Source organism: Apostichopus japonicus, chromosome 19 (genome assembly GCF_037975245.1).
Source record: "Apostichopus japonicus isolate 1M-3 chromosome 19, ASM3797524v1, whole genome shotgun sequence".
In the NCBI taxonomy this organism is placed as follows: Eukaryota; Metazoa; Echinodermata; class Holothuroidea; order Aspidochirotida; family Stichopodidae; genus Apostichopus; species Apostichopus japonicus.
In genome coordinates, this window is record NC_092579.1 from 8,528,349 (window position 1) to 8,545,119 (window position 16,771).

The window sequence follows — 16,771 nt, forward strand, 5'->3', positions numbered from 1 at the left end:
TTTATTTATTTCTGAGCAGCTCGTTTGTGTTTATTGTGATATTAAGCTTTCATAAACCATGCTATTTGGTGGTATTGAATTATCAGTGATACAATGTCATTCTTGTTTCGTTTTAGGTTCTGAAGTTGGACCAGTTTACATCCAAGAAGTCACAGCTTTCCGAACCTGACAGATTTGCACTGGAGGTTAGTGAATTTTATGCAATATTGTTTTAATAGATCAAGGTCTGTAGATAAATGGAAGTTACAAAGGCCATGAAACTTAACTTTTACAATGATCAAGGTTATGTGGCTTTTAACAAAGTAAGCTAATGTTTAATCCTATATACATTGAGAGCGTGGTGGCCAATTGGCTAAGGCGTTGGACTCGTGATCCAAGGATTGCTGGTTCGATTCCTGCCTAGTTCAATACGTTGTGTCCTTGGGCAAGATGCTTTATCTCACTTGCCTCTCTCTACCCAGGGGTTAAATGGGTACCTGTGAGGTAACTTGTCATTGGGCGCAGTATATAACTGCTGCCGACTGGAGGGTTTGTCTCTGGGACAGGTTATCATTGACCAGGGGTAATATAACGTATGTAACCCGCTTTGAAACCTATCGCTGGTATAAAGCGCTATATAAAAAGCAAATATGATTATACACTTATGTCTAATCCTATATCATCATTCATCCATTAGGTTTGAGAGTTGTGTATTTGCCACAGTTGCCATTAATCCCTCTTTGAGGGTCGTGTATTTGCCACAGTTGCCATTAAAACCACTTTGAGGGTTGTGTTTTTGCCACAGTTGCCATTAAAACCACTTTGAGGGTTGTGTTTTTGCCACAGTTGCCATTAAGACCTCTTTGAGGGTTATGTTTTGCCACAGTTGCCATTAATACCTCTTTGAGGGTTATGTTTTGCCACAGTTGCCATTAAGACCTCTTTGAGGGTTGTGTATTTGCCACAGTTGCCATTAATACCTCTGTGTTGCTCTTGTTTTGTTGTTGTTGTTGTCTTATTGCTTTTACTATGTATATGTACTTTTAGTGTAAAATTCTCCAATAGTTATAATTTTCCATATTTTATACATTATTTTTTAGCTGAGCCAGATTCCGGGTTACAAGTTACGGATTGATGCTCTCCTCTTCAAAGCGACCTTCAAAGAGAGGCAGGAAGAGATGGAGGAAGAACTGAACATGATCAAAGAAGCATCTAAACAACTGAGAGAAAGCCAGAAACTAGCAAAAGTATTAGAGGTAAGACTGGTCACTTCAAGAGGATTTGCAAGGAACCATGCTACACCACTCAGTGAATTAAGGTACCATAAACTGAAGCCTAGTGTTGTGGGTAGAGTACTGGCTACTCCTTCGGTAAATGTGTCTGGAACAGTGATACAGGCCGACTTAGACCATAAGAGGGAAAGTGTGGATGAGATGAGGATAAATGATGACCTTTGTCCTTATGTGAATTGTTTGCCATTTTACAAAGTTGATGATATCCTGGGTCTGTAAATCATCAATCATGTCTATATAGACATCCTTTCATCTGATATATATAATTATGTTAATTTGTTTCCATGACAACAGCTTGTCCTGGCCATGGGTAACTACATGAATCAAGGGAACCAAAGAGTCGCAGGAGCAACCGGATTTAAGATCAGCATTCTGACAGAGGTAAATTTTAGACCGTTATGCCATTTTCGAAATCCATCCCATTAAATTTGTCTTCAAAATATAATTTTGGAAAGCAAAAGCCTAGGTTTTCATTTAGCTTGAAGAATCAGGTTTGGGATATACCTCAGTCACAATATAAAGCAAGAACATTAATTTAAGTTTTTAATTTTTTTTTTATAGTCAATTGCTTACTAGAATAAAGGCATTGAAGACTCGCCCCAAACAGCGTGCGGCCATCTTAAAAAAGTTAACCTTCCGTTGCTTGCAAAGTGAAGTTTTTGCTCATGTCGCTACAAAATGCAGACAGTAATGAAACGTGATACCTTGTTATCTCTAGCTGGACCTGATATGTCCATCGCTGTATCGTTTGTATACTGTGCTGTGGGTACTGACTGTAGCTGTTTGTACTGACTGTACACTAGTGTCTAATTATCAACGGTAGCAAGCTGTGTGTGCATTTTCTGGGATCGATGGTGGTGTCTAACACTTCTCTTACACCTCATTCGAAACTAAGTCAGATTACCGGCATTAGACGTTTCTTTTTGCTCGAGTCTTCACACCCTTTAACATACAAGGTTTCAAATCCTATTTTGGCATCTCTCAGTTAGTATTTATGTTGTTCATATGTGGGTCATTTTGCAGTATTTATTGTGACATTTGTTAATGTGTTATCGATGAGACACTTATATCTATCTGTCTTTTGGTCGATGTGATATATCTTAGCTCGACACGACCAAAACATCGGACAACAAGTCGACGTTCCTCCACATGGTAGCCAAGGCGGTCCACAGTAACGTGCCTGATGTGCTGTCATTTGGAAACGAGATCACGATGGTGAACAAGGTTGTGAAGAGTAGCCTGGGATCTCTCCGAGAGGAATTAGATGAACTCTCGGCACAGTTACAGGTAAGAGCAATTTGAACAGCTGGACCTTAAATTATGGTTATGCAATACCATGTTCTTGGAATGAGTGAAGGTATACAGGTGAAGTTGTAAGTCTGTCTCTACTGACTTTATTGAAGGTACTTTTGTAACCTAAAACAAATTTTCCTCACTTTATTATTCCATTCCTGATAAAGCTTTTTAAATTTTTTTTTAAGGTTAATATTTGTGTACACTTATTAATCGAAAAGTACTGGGTAGACTTATTGTTATAATGTAAGGGGTGTCCACTAACTTTCTACAAGGGCCAGAGAAATGTATAAGTTGGAGCAAATGGCCAGACACAATTGAAATCTCACTAGCTTAGATTTTAAGCAATGTGTTGGGCTGGTGGCTAGAATGCTCAAGCTTAATGCAGTATGGGTCCACAGAATACACCAGTATGCAAGATTATTGCCCCATTTTATTTTCACAGGCCAGATCCCAGTGTTTCGTGCGCAGGATTTGGTACATAGATATCCCTTGATACTAAACAAAGCACAATGTAACACTGACATGCAGTAATATCTTCTGTAGTGTAAGGCTATCTCCAGTTCTTCTTTACCTTGATAAAACTATCGAGGTAGCAGACAAGTGAGGAACATTTCTGCAGATTTGGTTGTAATAGTTTGATAGTCTCAAGGGGAAAGTGAACGTTTGGAATCGAAGCAGCTACGTCTGAAGTCGTTATTTCACGTCTACTTTCCGTAGGTTCTCAAGACCGATTTGGAGTTGCTGTTGGAGGAGTTAGCTGATGCGCAAGATAATTTCCCAGCCGTTGTGAGTGAATTTATAGAGGACACCATCAATCAACTGGGCTTGTTAACACAAAAACTCGGTGAAACCGAGGCTGAATTCCAGAAGACGGCCAAATATTTCGGCGAAGATGCAGCGAATATTGAAAGCGACAACTTTTTCAACATCTTCGCTCTGTTTACATCCAAATTTTGCGTAAGTATCCAGTTTGTTGTCCGATGCTGCTGATGGAATATTTATTGTGTCAAAGTGAAGTTATTTTGTGTGTAGAAAAACCTTTCAATTAATGACAATTGCCTCAGAATATGCTAGAAAGTCCGATAATGGTCACCCATGCTCACATTTCAACAAACATTCTACTGACTCTCTTAATGTAGTTACCCACACTGATATTTAATTGTCTTTTGTTATGGTCTTTTGTTATTGTCTTTTGTTATGGTCTTTTGTTATAGTCTTTTTTATGGGCTTTTCTTATAGTCTTTTCTTATAGTCTTTTCTTATTGTCTTTTGTTATGGTATTTTGTTCAAAATAAAATAAAACTGTTAGCAAACTGCTTATCCACTAGAGAGCCTGTGTAGGAGAATGTGTAAAAGTGAGTTGGCCTGACGTTTCGATACTAGCAGGATTTTCTTCAAAAGCTAAATGACAAGTGGTATTTTAAACCACTTGGCTAAGTGGTATTTTGAACCACAAAGGCTAAGTGACAAATAGTATTTTGTTATTATCTTTTGTTATGGTCTTTTCTAATAGTCTTTTCTTATTGTCTTTTGTTATGGTCTTTTGTTAGTCTTTTGTTATGGTCTTTGTTATAGTCTGCAAAGACTGGGACTAAGTAAGAAGATCTAGGAAAATCCCTTTTGAGAACTGCAAGCTTTTCTTGTAGTTTGTAAAGTGATTGTGGATTAATTTCTCTTTTTTCATTATCACCAACAGAAAGCACATAATGAAAACCTGAAGAGCATGCCTTAAAGATAAATACAAACATGGGAGTCATTGTCTTGACCTGAACAGGGAAGTAAAGACCAAGCAGAGAGGAAGGGAGTTTCTTCCTCCGGGATGTCACCAGAGCAAGGTTTGCAGTTTGTTTGATCGATGGATTTGAAGTAAGGATAAATTGAATTGCATTAAAATGACTGAAGAGAGACAATTTTTGAAGTGGAAAGTAACCAAACATTACAAACGGTTGCTATTCAGTTGTCTCTCTTTCGATATCAAATGAAGAAACAGAGGCCTGAAAGCTGCTGTTTGTGGCTGTAAGCGGAATTAAATACGAGGGCAATAGTTGGAGAATTCCTTGATCCAACAACAATTGATAGATTAACAGAGACTGATAGAATGGGATGCCCTGTTGCGTAAGTTGAGGCTTTTCAGAGGCTGAGAATGCATGCAAAGTATTGATTTGTTTTGTTTTCTTATTGTGTAAATAATGTACATTGAATAGGTAGTATGGAAGCAACATCTCTGATGTAGCATTCAAGAAATGTTCAGATGTCCTCCTTGTTTTTTTACAGCTTTGGATACAAATGGAATTTGATTTTTTTTTTTTCATTGTGGGGTACTTCTTAATTAACATTTTTATTTCAGAAATAAATTTCCTAGACTCATTGTAGAATAATTGTGTTCCTTCCTCAATTATTCCAAAGCTACTGTAGACTTATTCTGTGAATCTACAATCCACATTCATGCTAATTTAATGCTAAATACAGGGACAGTATAATACTAAATACAGGTACCAATAGTATAATGCTAAATACAGGGACCTATGGTATAATACTATAGACAGGGACCTATAGTATAATACTAAGTACAGGGACCTATGGTATAATACTAATTACAGGGACCTATAGTATAATACTATAGACAGGGACCTATAGTATAATACTAAGTACAGGGACCTATAGTATAATACTAAGTACAGGGACCTATAGTATAATACTATAGACAGGGACCTATAGTATAATACTATAGACGGGACCAATAGTATAATACTATAGACAGGGACCTATAGTATAATACTAAGTACAGGGACCTATAGTATAATACTAATTACAGGGACCTATAGTATAATACTAATTACAGGGACCTATAGTATAATACTATAGACAGGGACCTATAGTATAATGCTTAATACAGAGACCTATAGTTTAATGGTAAATACAGTGACCTATAGTATAATACTAATTACAGGGACCTATAGTATAATACTAGATACAGGGACCTATAGTATAATACTAAGTACAGGGACCTATAGTATAATACTAAGTACAGGGACCTATGGTATTATACTAAGTACAGGGACCTATAGTATAATACTATAGACAGGGACCTATAGTATAATACTATAGACAGGGACCTATAGTATAATACTATAGTATAATACTAAATACAGGGACCTATAGAAATTACTGCATACAAGGACCTATAGTATAATACTAAGTACAGGGACCCAGAGTATAATACTCAATACAGTGACCACCACACTTTTTTGAGAATGGGTCTGCCAGGAGTTAGTCCACTGTTCAAGTTATGTGGAGACTGTTGCTGGCGGCAGTGCCTATAGCCTGCATGCAAATCAGTGCATTGATGATTAATGAGGGGGCGTTGGCCTCTCCGGTCCCCATGTCTGGGTGACTTGCAATATTTTTTTTTATGTATATGTTAGTCTGTGATTTGCATACAGTATGATACTAGTGTATTGTGTTAAGAATATTTACATATTAATAAGAATTAACACTTAACCTAGATCTCATTTTTTGGCCCTTATTTGCTTGTGAAAGTGTTTTGTACAAGATGATGAATTATTAAAGTAATTTTGTGGAATTCTTGTAATTGCTATCTGTGTGTCTGTACATAATGCATTTCATTGTACAGTATTTGTACTGCAATGCTGTGCCTCTGTACATTTCCACTGTGTTGGAGAACAGGCGATTATCTTTGTGACTTGAGTTATATATTAAACTATAAGTTAGAGCCTTTTCTTTACTCTGCATATAAGACTGCTTCCTTACTTAATGTAGTGTAGATTGATTCACTTTTAACAATAGCCAGTTACAGTCAGCTTGTAGGGAGAAAAAAAAAAACACCTGAGCAAAATGTGATTTAAATAACCAGGTAATTTCGAAAAAGGTATGATCTGTTTTCATGAACATTCCTAAGGATAGACCTACATGGCTGTACACATATAGCCTTTTTACAGTTTAAGTATAAATATATTTATCCAAGATGTTATCGTAGATTTGTTTATTGAGGGAATCAGTGTCTTCTTTCTTATGTATATTGTGCCAAGATTCATCAAATTATGATAAAGTGCTCTTATATGAAACAGCTTTATTATTAAAAGATTTATTAGAGTCATAAATAGTTAATGGCATTCATAAAACATTGAGCTGTGAAGTTGATGTTTTATCATCTTTAAATGTAACTTTTTGTTCCCCTATTTAGTTTCTGTAGACCTATCTTGACAATCCTAATCTCTATCCAATATTATTCACAAAAATTTGGTTCATAAATGACTTTGAGGTTGATATTCACATTGGCATTGGATTACTTCTGATTCAATACAAATGGGATATTCAACAAGTATTTTCTGTAACCGTTTAGTACATGTTAATATCTGTTAGTATTTCCCCATCTTGATCTGCCAGATTTGTATTATTTTGTGTTAAATTAACAACATGTACATAACATACATACATAGACATAAACAGCAAATATAAACTCAATATATTTAAAGCCTGAATAGCTACGTTGCAGTACCAAGTTTCAAATTTCTTGTGCAGATTTTAAGTGCTTAAAATCTATTGTTCTTTAATATACTTTTCTCATTTTATTGGTTGCACATCGTAACACTTCTATCATTATGTAATAGGAACTAGCTATTTTCTCTTATTTTTCATCATGTACACAGAAACGCCTGTCTTGTTTTTCTTGTTTTTGTGAGTCATTCAAATCTTGTGCTTATCAACATTCCTTTTAGAGTCAACATGCCATCTTGTGTCATTAAAACAATATAGAGCTTTAAGATATTCTAAAGAAAAATAGTTATTTTTCTTCAAACTTTCTCTTCAAAATTTAAAATATCTGGGTTTACACAGTTATATCATGACAATTTATATTGCTTATTATCTTGTATATTTATTGCAGTGTTTTATTTGTTAATATTGTTTAATGAATGATTATGTACATTATACTACAGGGTTGTGAACAAATGCATTATGGAAGCTGCTTGATAGATTCATTGTTTCTCATTATTTTATTATCTTTACTCCTCAATTACATGTGACATATATGATTTACAATCAAGATAGGTATTAAAAACTCTACACAGAAATATAACTGACGGTCCCCTCCCCTACCCCACCCCTTCCTTCACCCACACCTGAACCAAAACCAGTTTGAAAAGCTATATTAAAGTCTACTATTATATACAGTTAAAGCTGGTCAAACTAGTTTTGAAGGAATCCATAACATTTACATACAGCGTGGAGATTTCAAGGGAATTCTTTAAAGCCATTGTAAGATAACAGATCATATGGGTATAATAAGAAAAGTACCTAGCTACTGTAACAAATGCATTAATGTCCACCTTTAAGTCATCTCTTTTCACATTGTCAAAAACTGGCATGTTCTGTCTAAAGTATTAGGTAAATTCCCAGCAGTTGTTACTGAAAGCTTTAATCAGCTGAAAATATTCCAACACTTTATGTCGACCCTAGAAGATTAAACTACTAGCTATGGAATGCCATGAAAAAGAACTTTGTGTTATGCAGAGCTGATAGCATTGGAAATTTGCGTCTTAAGCTTTCAACCTTTCCATTAGGTCTTTAGGTAACATTTCGAGGTGCACCAGTCTATGGCACCAATCTTCCAGTGCTAGAAACAGCACGAATCCATTTCCTTTACTTGCAAGCTTGACCCGATTATGCTCTTTGGGGTAATTCAATCTGCTATGTTAAGGATTTCAGACCTAATATGTCAGCAAGCTAGATCTGTCCCATCCCACCTCTCTCTGTTCGATCAGCCTTCTAGAGTATTGCACCTTGACCGTAGGTAACTGCGAGTCCCTTTGTTTGCTATAGATGCATTAAAGGCTGATTCCATGCTGAATGGCACTGGAACATGTGTGAACGTTTCAATTCAACTGTTCACAGTCTAATGCAAGCGTGATGAAACATCTGGCCCAGCCTTGGTGATCTGCTCCACCACAAGATGGAGTAGGTGATTCTGTTCTGCGGTGAAATGTTTCCTGTAAAGTGTAATCAGACAAGCCGGGCATGAAAGAATGTACCGTACCCATTGTAATTGGTGATATTACCTTTCAAGACTGGCTACTATGCCCTAACCCACCCCCTCCCCTACTCAATCACCCACCCCCTCCCCTGCTCCCTGAAATACCCCTCCCCTGCTCCCTGAACCACCCCTCCCCTGCTCCCTGAAACACCTGCTCCCTGAACCACCCCCTCCCCTGCTTCCTGAAACACCCCTCCCTTGCTCCCTGAACCACCCCCTCCCCTGCTTCCTGAAACACCCCTCCCTTGCTTCCTGAACCACCCCTCTCCTGACCCACACCCACCCCTGCTTGCTGACCCACCTCCCTGCCACTTTTGTAAGATAATCATTACTAGAATGTTCATGTCTAATATGAGCATATTATCTGTTAATGATACAACTTAATTTGCTTCAAATCCAACTAGGAAAGCATATAATATTCATACTTACCATAAGTCTGTTTGTAGGGCCTGAAGAGCCTCCACATCTTTTGATTGACAAGCCATCTGAAGATAGAAGGGTAGAGATATCAAAGCAAACAGACTAAAAGAAACAAAAACAAACAATAGAAAACAAACCACAGAACATTAATTTTACTATCTCTGAGTAAATTAATACTGCTTTACTATAGCGTTCAATTCAGCTGTCATTTTAGACTACTAGTGACTTAGTATAGTTATTTGTACTATACATAATGTTGCAATCAAAGTCTCTGGCAGACAATGATACAATGAGTGGTGCATGTATTGCATGGAGGGCAACAATGCACCCAAAACAACTTGTGGAATGTGTCCAATTAATAATTTCTGAGGAAATAGAGGAAGAATTGGGGTGGGAGGGGGGGGGGGGTATGGGAGGTAATAGGTATGGAATAAAGGAATTATTAGCTCAGTATCAATATAAACAGTAATATAACTACAAGTTAGTGGTCAACAATCCTATCTTATAGGACACAATCCTAACGGTGACTGCAATAACTGTCATCACTATAGATGTCTACCCAATATACATACCACGACAGACTGTAAGAGGATAAACAGTTCTTCAGATAAACTGACATTCGCTGTAAAAGTGAAGAGAGAAGTGGAAGTTAGGATGACTGTTGTGTAAGTTATTGAGATTGTCTTGATTGTAGCTGATAAGTAACATTTCTTGAACTGGCAGCTACATTGTACCAAGATATCTACTAATCTACTGCTTGAAAAATGTACAACACACTCAAATATGACCGGCAGTGAGCAATGAGTCCTAACACCTACAAGGAAGGATGGGTAGGCCCTATTGAGGCTACTTTTTTAACTTAATACTATACACACAAAAATATAGACCAATGTTTCTCCTTTTGACTCAAGTTCCCACAAGCAGTGTTACTCTCTTACATGTCTCCCCTGAGAGAACATTATTAACAAACATGACAATGGGGAAGGGTAGAAACTAGTAAAGCTATGACCTTTAGCTGATACTACATGCAATACATTTTCTAAATATGTTCTTAAGTAACATTCTATCAGTAATGATACTCAGCAACTGTCAAATTATAGCATGAAAATTTGACCATAATCAATGTGAAAGCTACAACCACCAAACCTAACATTGGGAGGGGGGGGGGGTGGCTTGCGGTATCCCTGTAAATGGGAACTAAATAACTATCAAATAGTAGGAAAACTTGACCATAATCAATGTGAAAGCTACAACCACCAAACCTAACACTGGGGGGAGGGCGAGGTGGTATCTATCTTAAACTTACTACCATAAGGATATTGATGAATCCAATCATAAAACATTCTTACTTGAATTGCCATCAGCAGTAGTATTCCATGTGAACCTCTCTAGTGTCTGGGCATGCTCTGGACGTATCCTCTGCGGTGTTGGCTGGAAAGAGGCAAGCGATACGAAGGATGGTGACTGAGGCAGTACTTGTGGGAATAGGTGTAAATGACATGCCAAACTCATGTTATCCAGCAGAACATACATTATATTAGATATTACTAGGCCACATAGGGACTTTGTGAAAAGAGACTATGACAAAAGAAAATAACATACGATCTGTTATTTTTAAAATGTCTGATTCAAAGGAAGGCAGAAAACATGTCAAATCCTTCCAGACACAGCATCTCACAAACCAATAAAATTAATTATTGATTATTGATGTCACTTGACCCAAACTTTAGCTCGAATTCACAGTCTTCATAATGTACCTTAATGTAAACATATCAAAGAAGATAAATGTAAAGAAAAAATGTTAGTTTTAAATGTTGGAAACTAGAAAGACTTGCATGTTAAATACAGAGTGATGTCTGAGAAGAAGCAAAATTATTTCTGTTTGTATGACTACTAGACTCTATAAATGGCATTCCAGATAGCCTACTTTGTAGAGGGGGATAACTTTGTGTTTTCTGACCAATCCATGTAATATATTCACTGAATTGGATACTCCTCGATCTAACTAATAGATCTGTGTTGTGGTGTATACACATCTATTATATAATTTTATATTTTATATTTCAATCCATTACATCACATTTCTGTGGCCCACAAAGTTAACGTATTGGTTTATTTTGTCATTGGCAAACCTTTGAATGTTTTGCCTATGCTTCAATATCAGGGATTTTAAAGTAACTAATGTTTCCTAAGAATATTAATCGGGATATTAATCTTTACTTTCACAAGGCAGCATAGCACCACATGACCAAGGCAGGGGAGTCACATGCAACATGCAGCCCTATAAAGTCACACCTGTTACTGAAGGAATAACAGACCAACTATAAACACCATGAGTAAATCAAGCAAGTAGTATACATGATAATTGAAATACCTGCAGCAACACCAAGAGGAGAATTCTCTTGATTTCACAGCTTGCAAGGATGTCTGAGTATGCTCCAAGAGGCCGTCCAGTGTGATTCCTCGTTCCTCTCTCTCTGACCAGATATTCCATCTCAGTGAGTGTGGTCAAAGCTCCATCATAATCACCTACCAAGGACAGCAAATCATCAATTAACCAGTTTTTTCCTTTTTAAATTTACCTTTAGACTATGGTGGTCCTATTTCATATTAAAATACTAGATTTGACACCAATTAAAAACAGGCACTTGTTCATACAGCTTTAATACTGCATAATAATCCTACAAAACAAAAAATTAAACTTGCAGCATTCAGGCAAAATCATTTCATATCTGTGTATAATTAATCATCTATCATTCTATACCTACACGGAGACCTGCAACATTTTGTTGTTATAATCATTTGAGTGCTCCAAAGTTGCAGTTCTTTGCACATTTAAACCCAACCCATCATTTCTCCTATCTTTACACAGTTTGCAAAACCTGTGAAGTTTATGTTTTCTTGGTGGAAAACAACATTTTATATTTCTCTAGTGCAAAACAACAAGATATTGTATTTCTTTGAGGCATTACAATCAACATATTGTATTTCTGTGGGGCATTACAATCAACATATTGTATTTCTTTGAGGCATTACAATCAACATATTGTATTTCTGTGGGGCATTACAATCAACATATTGTATTTCTGTGGGGCATTACAATCAACATATTATATTTCTTTGAGGCATTACAATCAACATATTGTATTTCTTTGAGGCATTACAATCAACATATTGTATTTCTGTGGGGCATTACAATCAGCAGATTATATTTTACTGGGCCTTTACAATAAACATATTATATTTCTCTAGTGGATTACAACCAACAGATTATATTTCTCTGGTGCATTACCATCAACAGATCACATTTCTCTGGTGCATTACAATCTACATCTGGACTACATTTCTCTGGTGCATTGCCATCAACATATTATATTTCTCTGGTGTATTACCATCAACATATTATATTTCTCTGGTGTATTACCATCAACATATTATATTTCTCTGGTGCATATACAATCAACATATTACATTTCTCTGTCTTAATCTTACCTTTCTTTTATCTGACTAGCAATCCACATGTAAAGTAAAAGTATACAGTGTACCTTTAGCCAGTCTGACAATTATTTAATGTCGAAAGAAAGGAACCAACTCTAACTAAAAGTTCATCAATCAAAACTTACCGATATTTATCTTGCAAGATGAGACCTTAGCCATAGAGTTCAGACAGTCAAGTGGTGTCTTCAATAGATACAAACAATGTACAAAGTGAGGTTAAAAATATATGACTTGTACAAATTACAATACAACCATATATGAATGATACCTTTCAAAGCTCATCAGTGTGAAATAGTGACTTAAAAGACTTAATAGTGACTTAAAAGACTTAAAAGTGACTTAATAGTGACTTAAAAGGTTTACTGCATAGTACTTGACTTAAATCCTTACTAATGTGCGGACAACTTTATATGATACTACCTCTATCAAATACGTGACAGAGGAATAGAGGCTGCAAATGCTCAAAGAAGTTAGGTTTTCCACCATAGGATATAACAAAGAGACACAGTTTGTCACTGACGTCAAGGAATTAATTGACAAGTTGCTTTAAGTTTTAACCATTCATACTATTCCTTATCAATACCATTAAGAATACAAATAGCTATAACAAGGGATTCAACTTCAAGCCATAAGCCAAGAAAGGGAGGGGGGGGGGGGAGGGGTTTGGGGCTGTAAAGGTAATAATAAATTTGATTAATAAATGGAATAACATATTTTAAACTTTTGTAATTACAACTAGCAATGCAAATGGCAGTCACTGAAGGTTGTAAAGCCATGCAGTGAGGTAAACTACATAGATGCACACTGTGGCATTCTTGATCACGTTTTCTACATCCTGTGGATACAAATTTTATATCAACAAGCAAAGCAAGGGATATGTGACTTTTACAGATCATTTCATTTATGCTGGAAGGTTAATCTAACCTGATATTGGAATTCTGCAGCTCTTTGGTAATGAGTGATGGCCTCTCCAGGCTTTCCTAATTTCTGTGAATAAAATCAATTTTGCATTATATTAGCAAGTTAAGTATTGAAAAGTCATTATTCAACTTATTTTTCTTTGAAAGTTCTAAATTTCTTTAGACTTAAAAAGTAACATGGAACACCATTAGAGTGGAGTGACCATACAATCTTGACCATCCACATATAGCACAAAACTCATATAGAGAGTTTATATACAGAAGCCAGTATAATACAGTAACTATCAAAAGAGGTTGTAGTAAATTTAAAGGTAACAAATTTCTAACCGCTGTAAACATTCATATAATACTAATTCACTGCTCACAGGACGAGCTAGTCTGTCTGCTAAAGTAAAGTAACAGAGCACTGAATGGAGACATTTTGGTCATATCAAAACTTAAATTTCAAACGTGCAAGCTTTCAAGCCAGGCTGTCAAGTAGCCAAATTATGCTACAAGTCCTCTTAATTGAAACAGAGGTTTATAATTTACACTGCACAAAGTTAACAATGTACAAAAGCCTATTATGCAACAACTTTTTTTGTTTGTCAATGTGATTTTTTTTTTCCCCCTTATTTTGGAAGAGTTGAACTCTCAATGACCTTACCATTAAGTGATCACCAAGTTGTAGACTATACATAGCTGCCAGGGCTGGTTGTTTTTGTTCTATGCATACCTGTTCAATGCAAAAAGAAGATATCATGTTACTTACTCTGTAAAATGTACAACAAACAATATATAAAGGTGGCTAACCCCCGAAATAAATATCAATACTACATGTATCTAAGAATGTAGCAACTACCATGAACTTATCATCTATTCTTGTTTTCAATTTTTTTTTACACATCAATTATTAAATACTACAGTGTAAGTACTTTTGTTTCATGAGCTGTTAACATAACATACGAAGCACCTTATAGCATGTCTTATGATTCACACACACAAAAGGTAATTTCATAGAATGATACATTGCTGATCAAGCACACAAACCCTACACAATTAGCCCTTCTAGTGTGAAAAGATTTAATGAATTTAACATATCATGTACCAATATTCCACTTCCCACCAGTAACAATGATCTGTTCTTTTATACAAAATATGGTAAACATGAACTTCTCTCTGCAATGTGCCAATACAGATACAGAGATTGGAGTCACGGAGTATTTCAAGGACACAGACCATTGTTCTTTATACAAAATATGCTTAACATGAACTTCTCTCTGCAATGTTAATGTCAATACAGATACAGAGGTTGGAAAGTCACGGAGTATGTCAAGGACACAGATCTTTGTTCTATATATGCTACGAAAACTTCTGTCTGCAATGTTAATGTGCCAGTACGGATACAGAGATTGGAAAGTCACTGAGTATGTCAGGACACAGACCATTGTTCTATATACAAAATATGCTAAACATAAACTTCTCTAGAGCTGCAATGTTAATGTGCCAGTACGGATACAGAGATTGGAAAGTCACAGAGTATCTCAGGACACAGACCATTGTTCTATATACAAAATATGCTAAACATAAACTTCTCTAGAGCTGCAATGTTAATGTGCCAGTACGGATACAGAGATTGGAAAGTCACAGAGTATATCAAGGACACAGACCATTGTTCTATATACAAAATATGCTAAACATAAACTTCTCTCTGCAATGTTAATGTGCCAGTACAGATACAGAGATTGGAAAGTCACAGAGTATCTCAGGACACAGACCATTGTTCTATATACAAAATATGCTAAACATAAACTTCTCTAGAGCTGCAATGTTAATGTGCCAGTACGGATACAGAGATTGGAAAGTCACAGAGTATATCAAGGACACAGACCATTGTTCTATATACAAAATATGCTAAACATAAACTTCTCTCTGCAATGTGAATGTGCCAGTACAGATAGAGAGATTGGAAAGTCACTGAGTATGTCAAGGACACAGACCATTGAGTTTAATACGTACACTGCAACTAATACAGTACTGATTTCGCTTAACTCCCGTTAAAATTCGTTGATAGAAAAATAATCGGATTTCTACGTTTTTTTAATCGAAATTCCCCGATTTTTATCGAAATTCCCCGAATTTTAACGATTGGTTATCTCAGTCATTTCCTTCGTGGAATTTTCAACGATGCATTGAAATTCTTTTGTAAACGAAATAGAAGGTCAATATGTGGTTACGCGAATCGTCGGAAAACGCGTAACTTCGTTTATCAGTATCAATTAGACTTTGGTACAGTCGTTTGAAAGAGGGAATATTTACAAGAGCATGCTCAGGCTTGTATGAGTAGTAATGCACATAAATTCATGTAGCTAAACTGGCGGGGGACGTTTTCTTACTGTAAACCCCAAACACAGTGACATAAGTCTTAACTTGGCCAGGTCTGATAGAGGGCTGCAGTACAAGCTATGTACCAAAAGGCACCCTTCCAGATAAGTTGAAGTTCTGTTTAACCATTTAAATAACAATGAATGGACATATAAACTTGGTTTACTTGCAGATTACTAAAAATAGTTATTTTTAAGAGATGTAAATTTGGTTTTTATGAGAGTTGAAGTATGAAACTTTGTTTCCGAGCGAAAACATGTTACTTGAAGCAAAATAAAGATGCCCCGCCCATTCTGCGAGGACGCTTCCATTTTTCAAAAAGGGGTTTCTCTTTTTATTTTTTCTATTTTGTTTACATTTTAAACATGAAAATTATTCAAAAATATGTAAAGAACTTAGTAATGTACTGCAAACTATCTATAAAAAACAGAAAAACGATGTTTTAGGCATGAATAATGTGTTCAATATAACTAAAGTAGTAGGTCAATAGTCATGAGCTCATGACTGTCGTCAATTCGTTTTCTCAGTTTATATTTGCGACATATCACCCGTGTACATCGATCAATGGCATGGTGAAATCCCGTGTGAAAATATATTAACCCCAAAAGACGCAAATGGTCGTTCCAGAAAGTACCGTTATAACATTAACAACACATGGCCAGTTTGCTCTCTCAGGTCCGCACGTGTACAGCCATTTTTTTCACACATGGTATTATGCTGTGCATGCATTGCGGGCGGGATTGCGGCAAACATAAATGGAAATGAATGAATACGAAAAACTTACGATATTCTTCACAAATATTGATGCTTAGATAAGTGCTTCCTCACAATCAACGAGCCGCCCTAAAATTCGCTCCGCTTACGTTAAAACTTCTATATATATAACACATTGAAAAACCCGAGTTTTTACACACATAATTCCCACTGACATTGGTCACAGAACATAAGTA

General features: G+C 36.1%; 2 protein-coding genes across 22 annotated transcripts in view; one reads left to right on the forward strand and one right to left on the reverse strand.

Annotated features, from left to right (window-relative positions):
- Nucleotides 1-4,925, forward strand: part of LOC139959461 (delphilin-like) — a 52,346-nt gene extending 47,421 nt beyond the window's left edge. For all 20 annotated transcript variants that reach the window (XM_071957106.1, XM_071957107.1, XM_071957103.1 and 17 more), the window contains 6 exons: nucleotides 117-185; nucleotides 1,080-1,235; nucleotides 1,566-1,652; nucleotides 2,376-2,558; nucleotides 3,285-3,524; nucleotides 4,264-4,925. In XM_071957106.1, the coding sequence (XP_071813207.1) occupies nucleotides 117-185; nucleotides 1,080-1,235; nucleotides 1,566-1,652; nucleotides 2,376-2,558; nucleotides 3,285-3,524; nucleotides 4,264-4,299 (771 nt within the window). In that variant the 3' untranslated portion in view covers nucleotides 4,300-4,925. The remainder of the gene's footprint in view (nucleotides 1-116; nucleotides 186-1,079; nucleotides 1,236-1,565; nucleotides 1,653-2,375; nucleotides 2,559-3,284; nucleotides 3,525-4,263) is intronic.
- The window catches only part of LOC139959463 (40-kDa huntingtin-associated protein-like), a 33,465-nt gene that overhangs the window by 5,378 nt on the left and 11,316 nt on the right, over nucleotides 1-16,771 (reverse strand). The window contains exons 5-12 of one of the 2 annotated variants that reach the window (XM_071957119.1): nucleotides 14,104-14,172; nucleotides 13,462-13,524; nucleotides 12,663-12,720; nucleotides 11,414-11,568; nucleotides 10,389-10,470; nucleotides 9,612-9,661; nucleotides 9,049-9,104; nucleotides 7,679-8,575 (exon numbers count right to left, since the gene is read on the reverse strand). In XM_071957119.1, the coding sequence (XP_071813220.1) occupies nucleotides 8,482-8,575; nucleotides 9,049-9,104; nucleotides 9,612-9,661; nucleotides 10,389-10,470; nucleotides 11,414-11,568; nucleotides 12,663-12,720; nucleotides 13,462-13,524; nucleotides 14,104-14,172 (627 nt within the window). In that variant the 3' untranslated portion in view covers nucleotides 7,679-8,481. Of the gene's footprint in view, nucleotides 1-7,678; nucleotides 8,576-9,047; nucleotides 9,105-9,611; nucleotides 9,662-10,388; nucleotides 10,471-11,413; nucleotides 11,569-12,662; nucleotides 12,721-13,461; nucleotides 13,525-14,103; nucleotides 14,173-16,771 lie in introns of those variants that run through there. The other variant, XM_071957120.1, reaches the window with a different exon arrangement.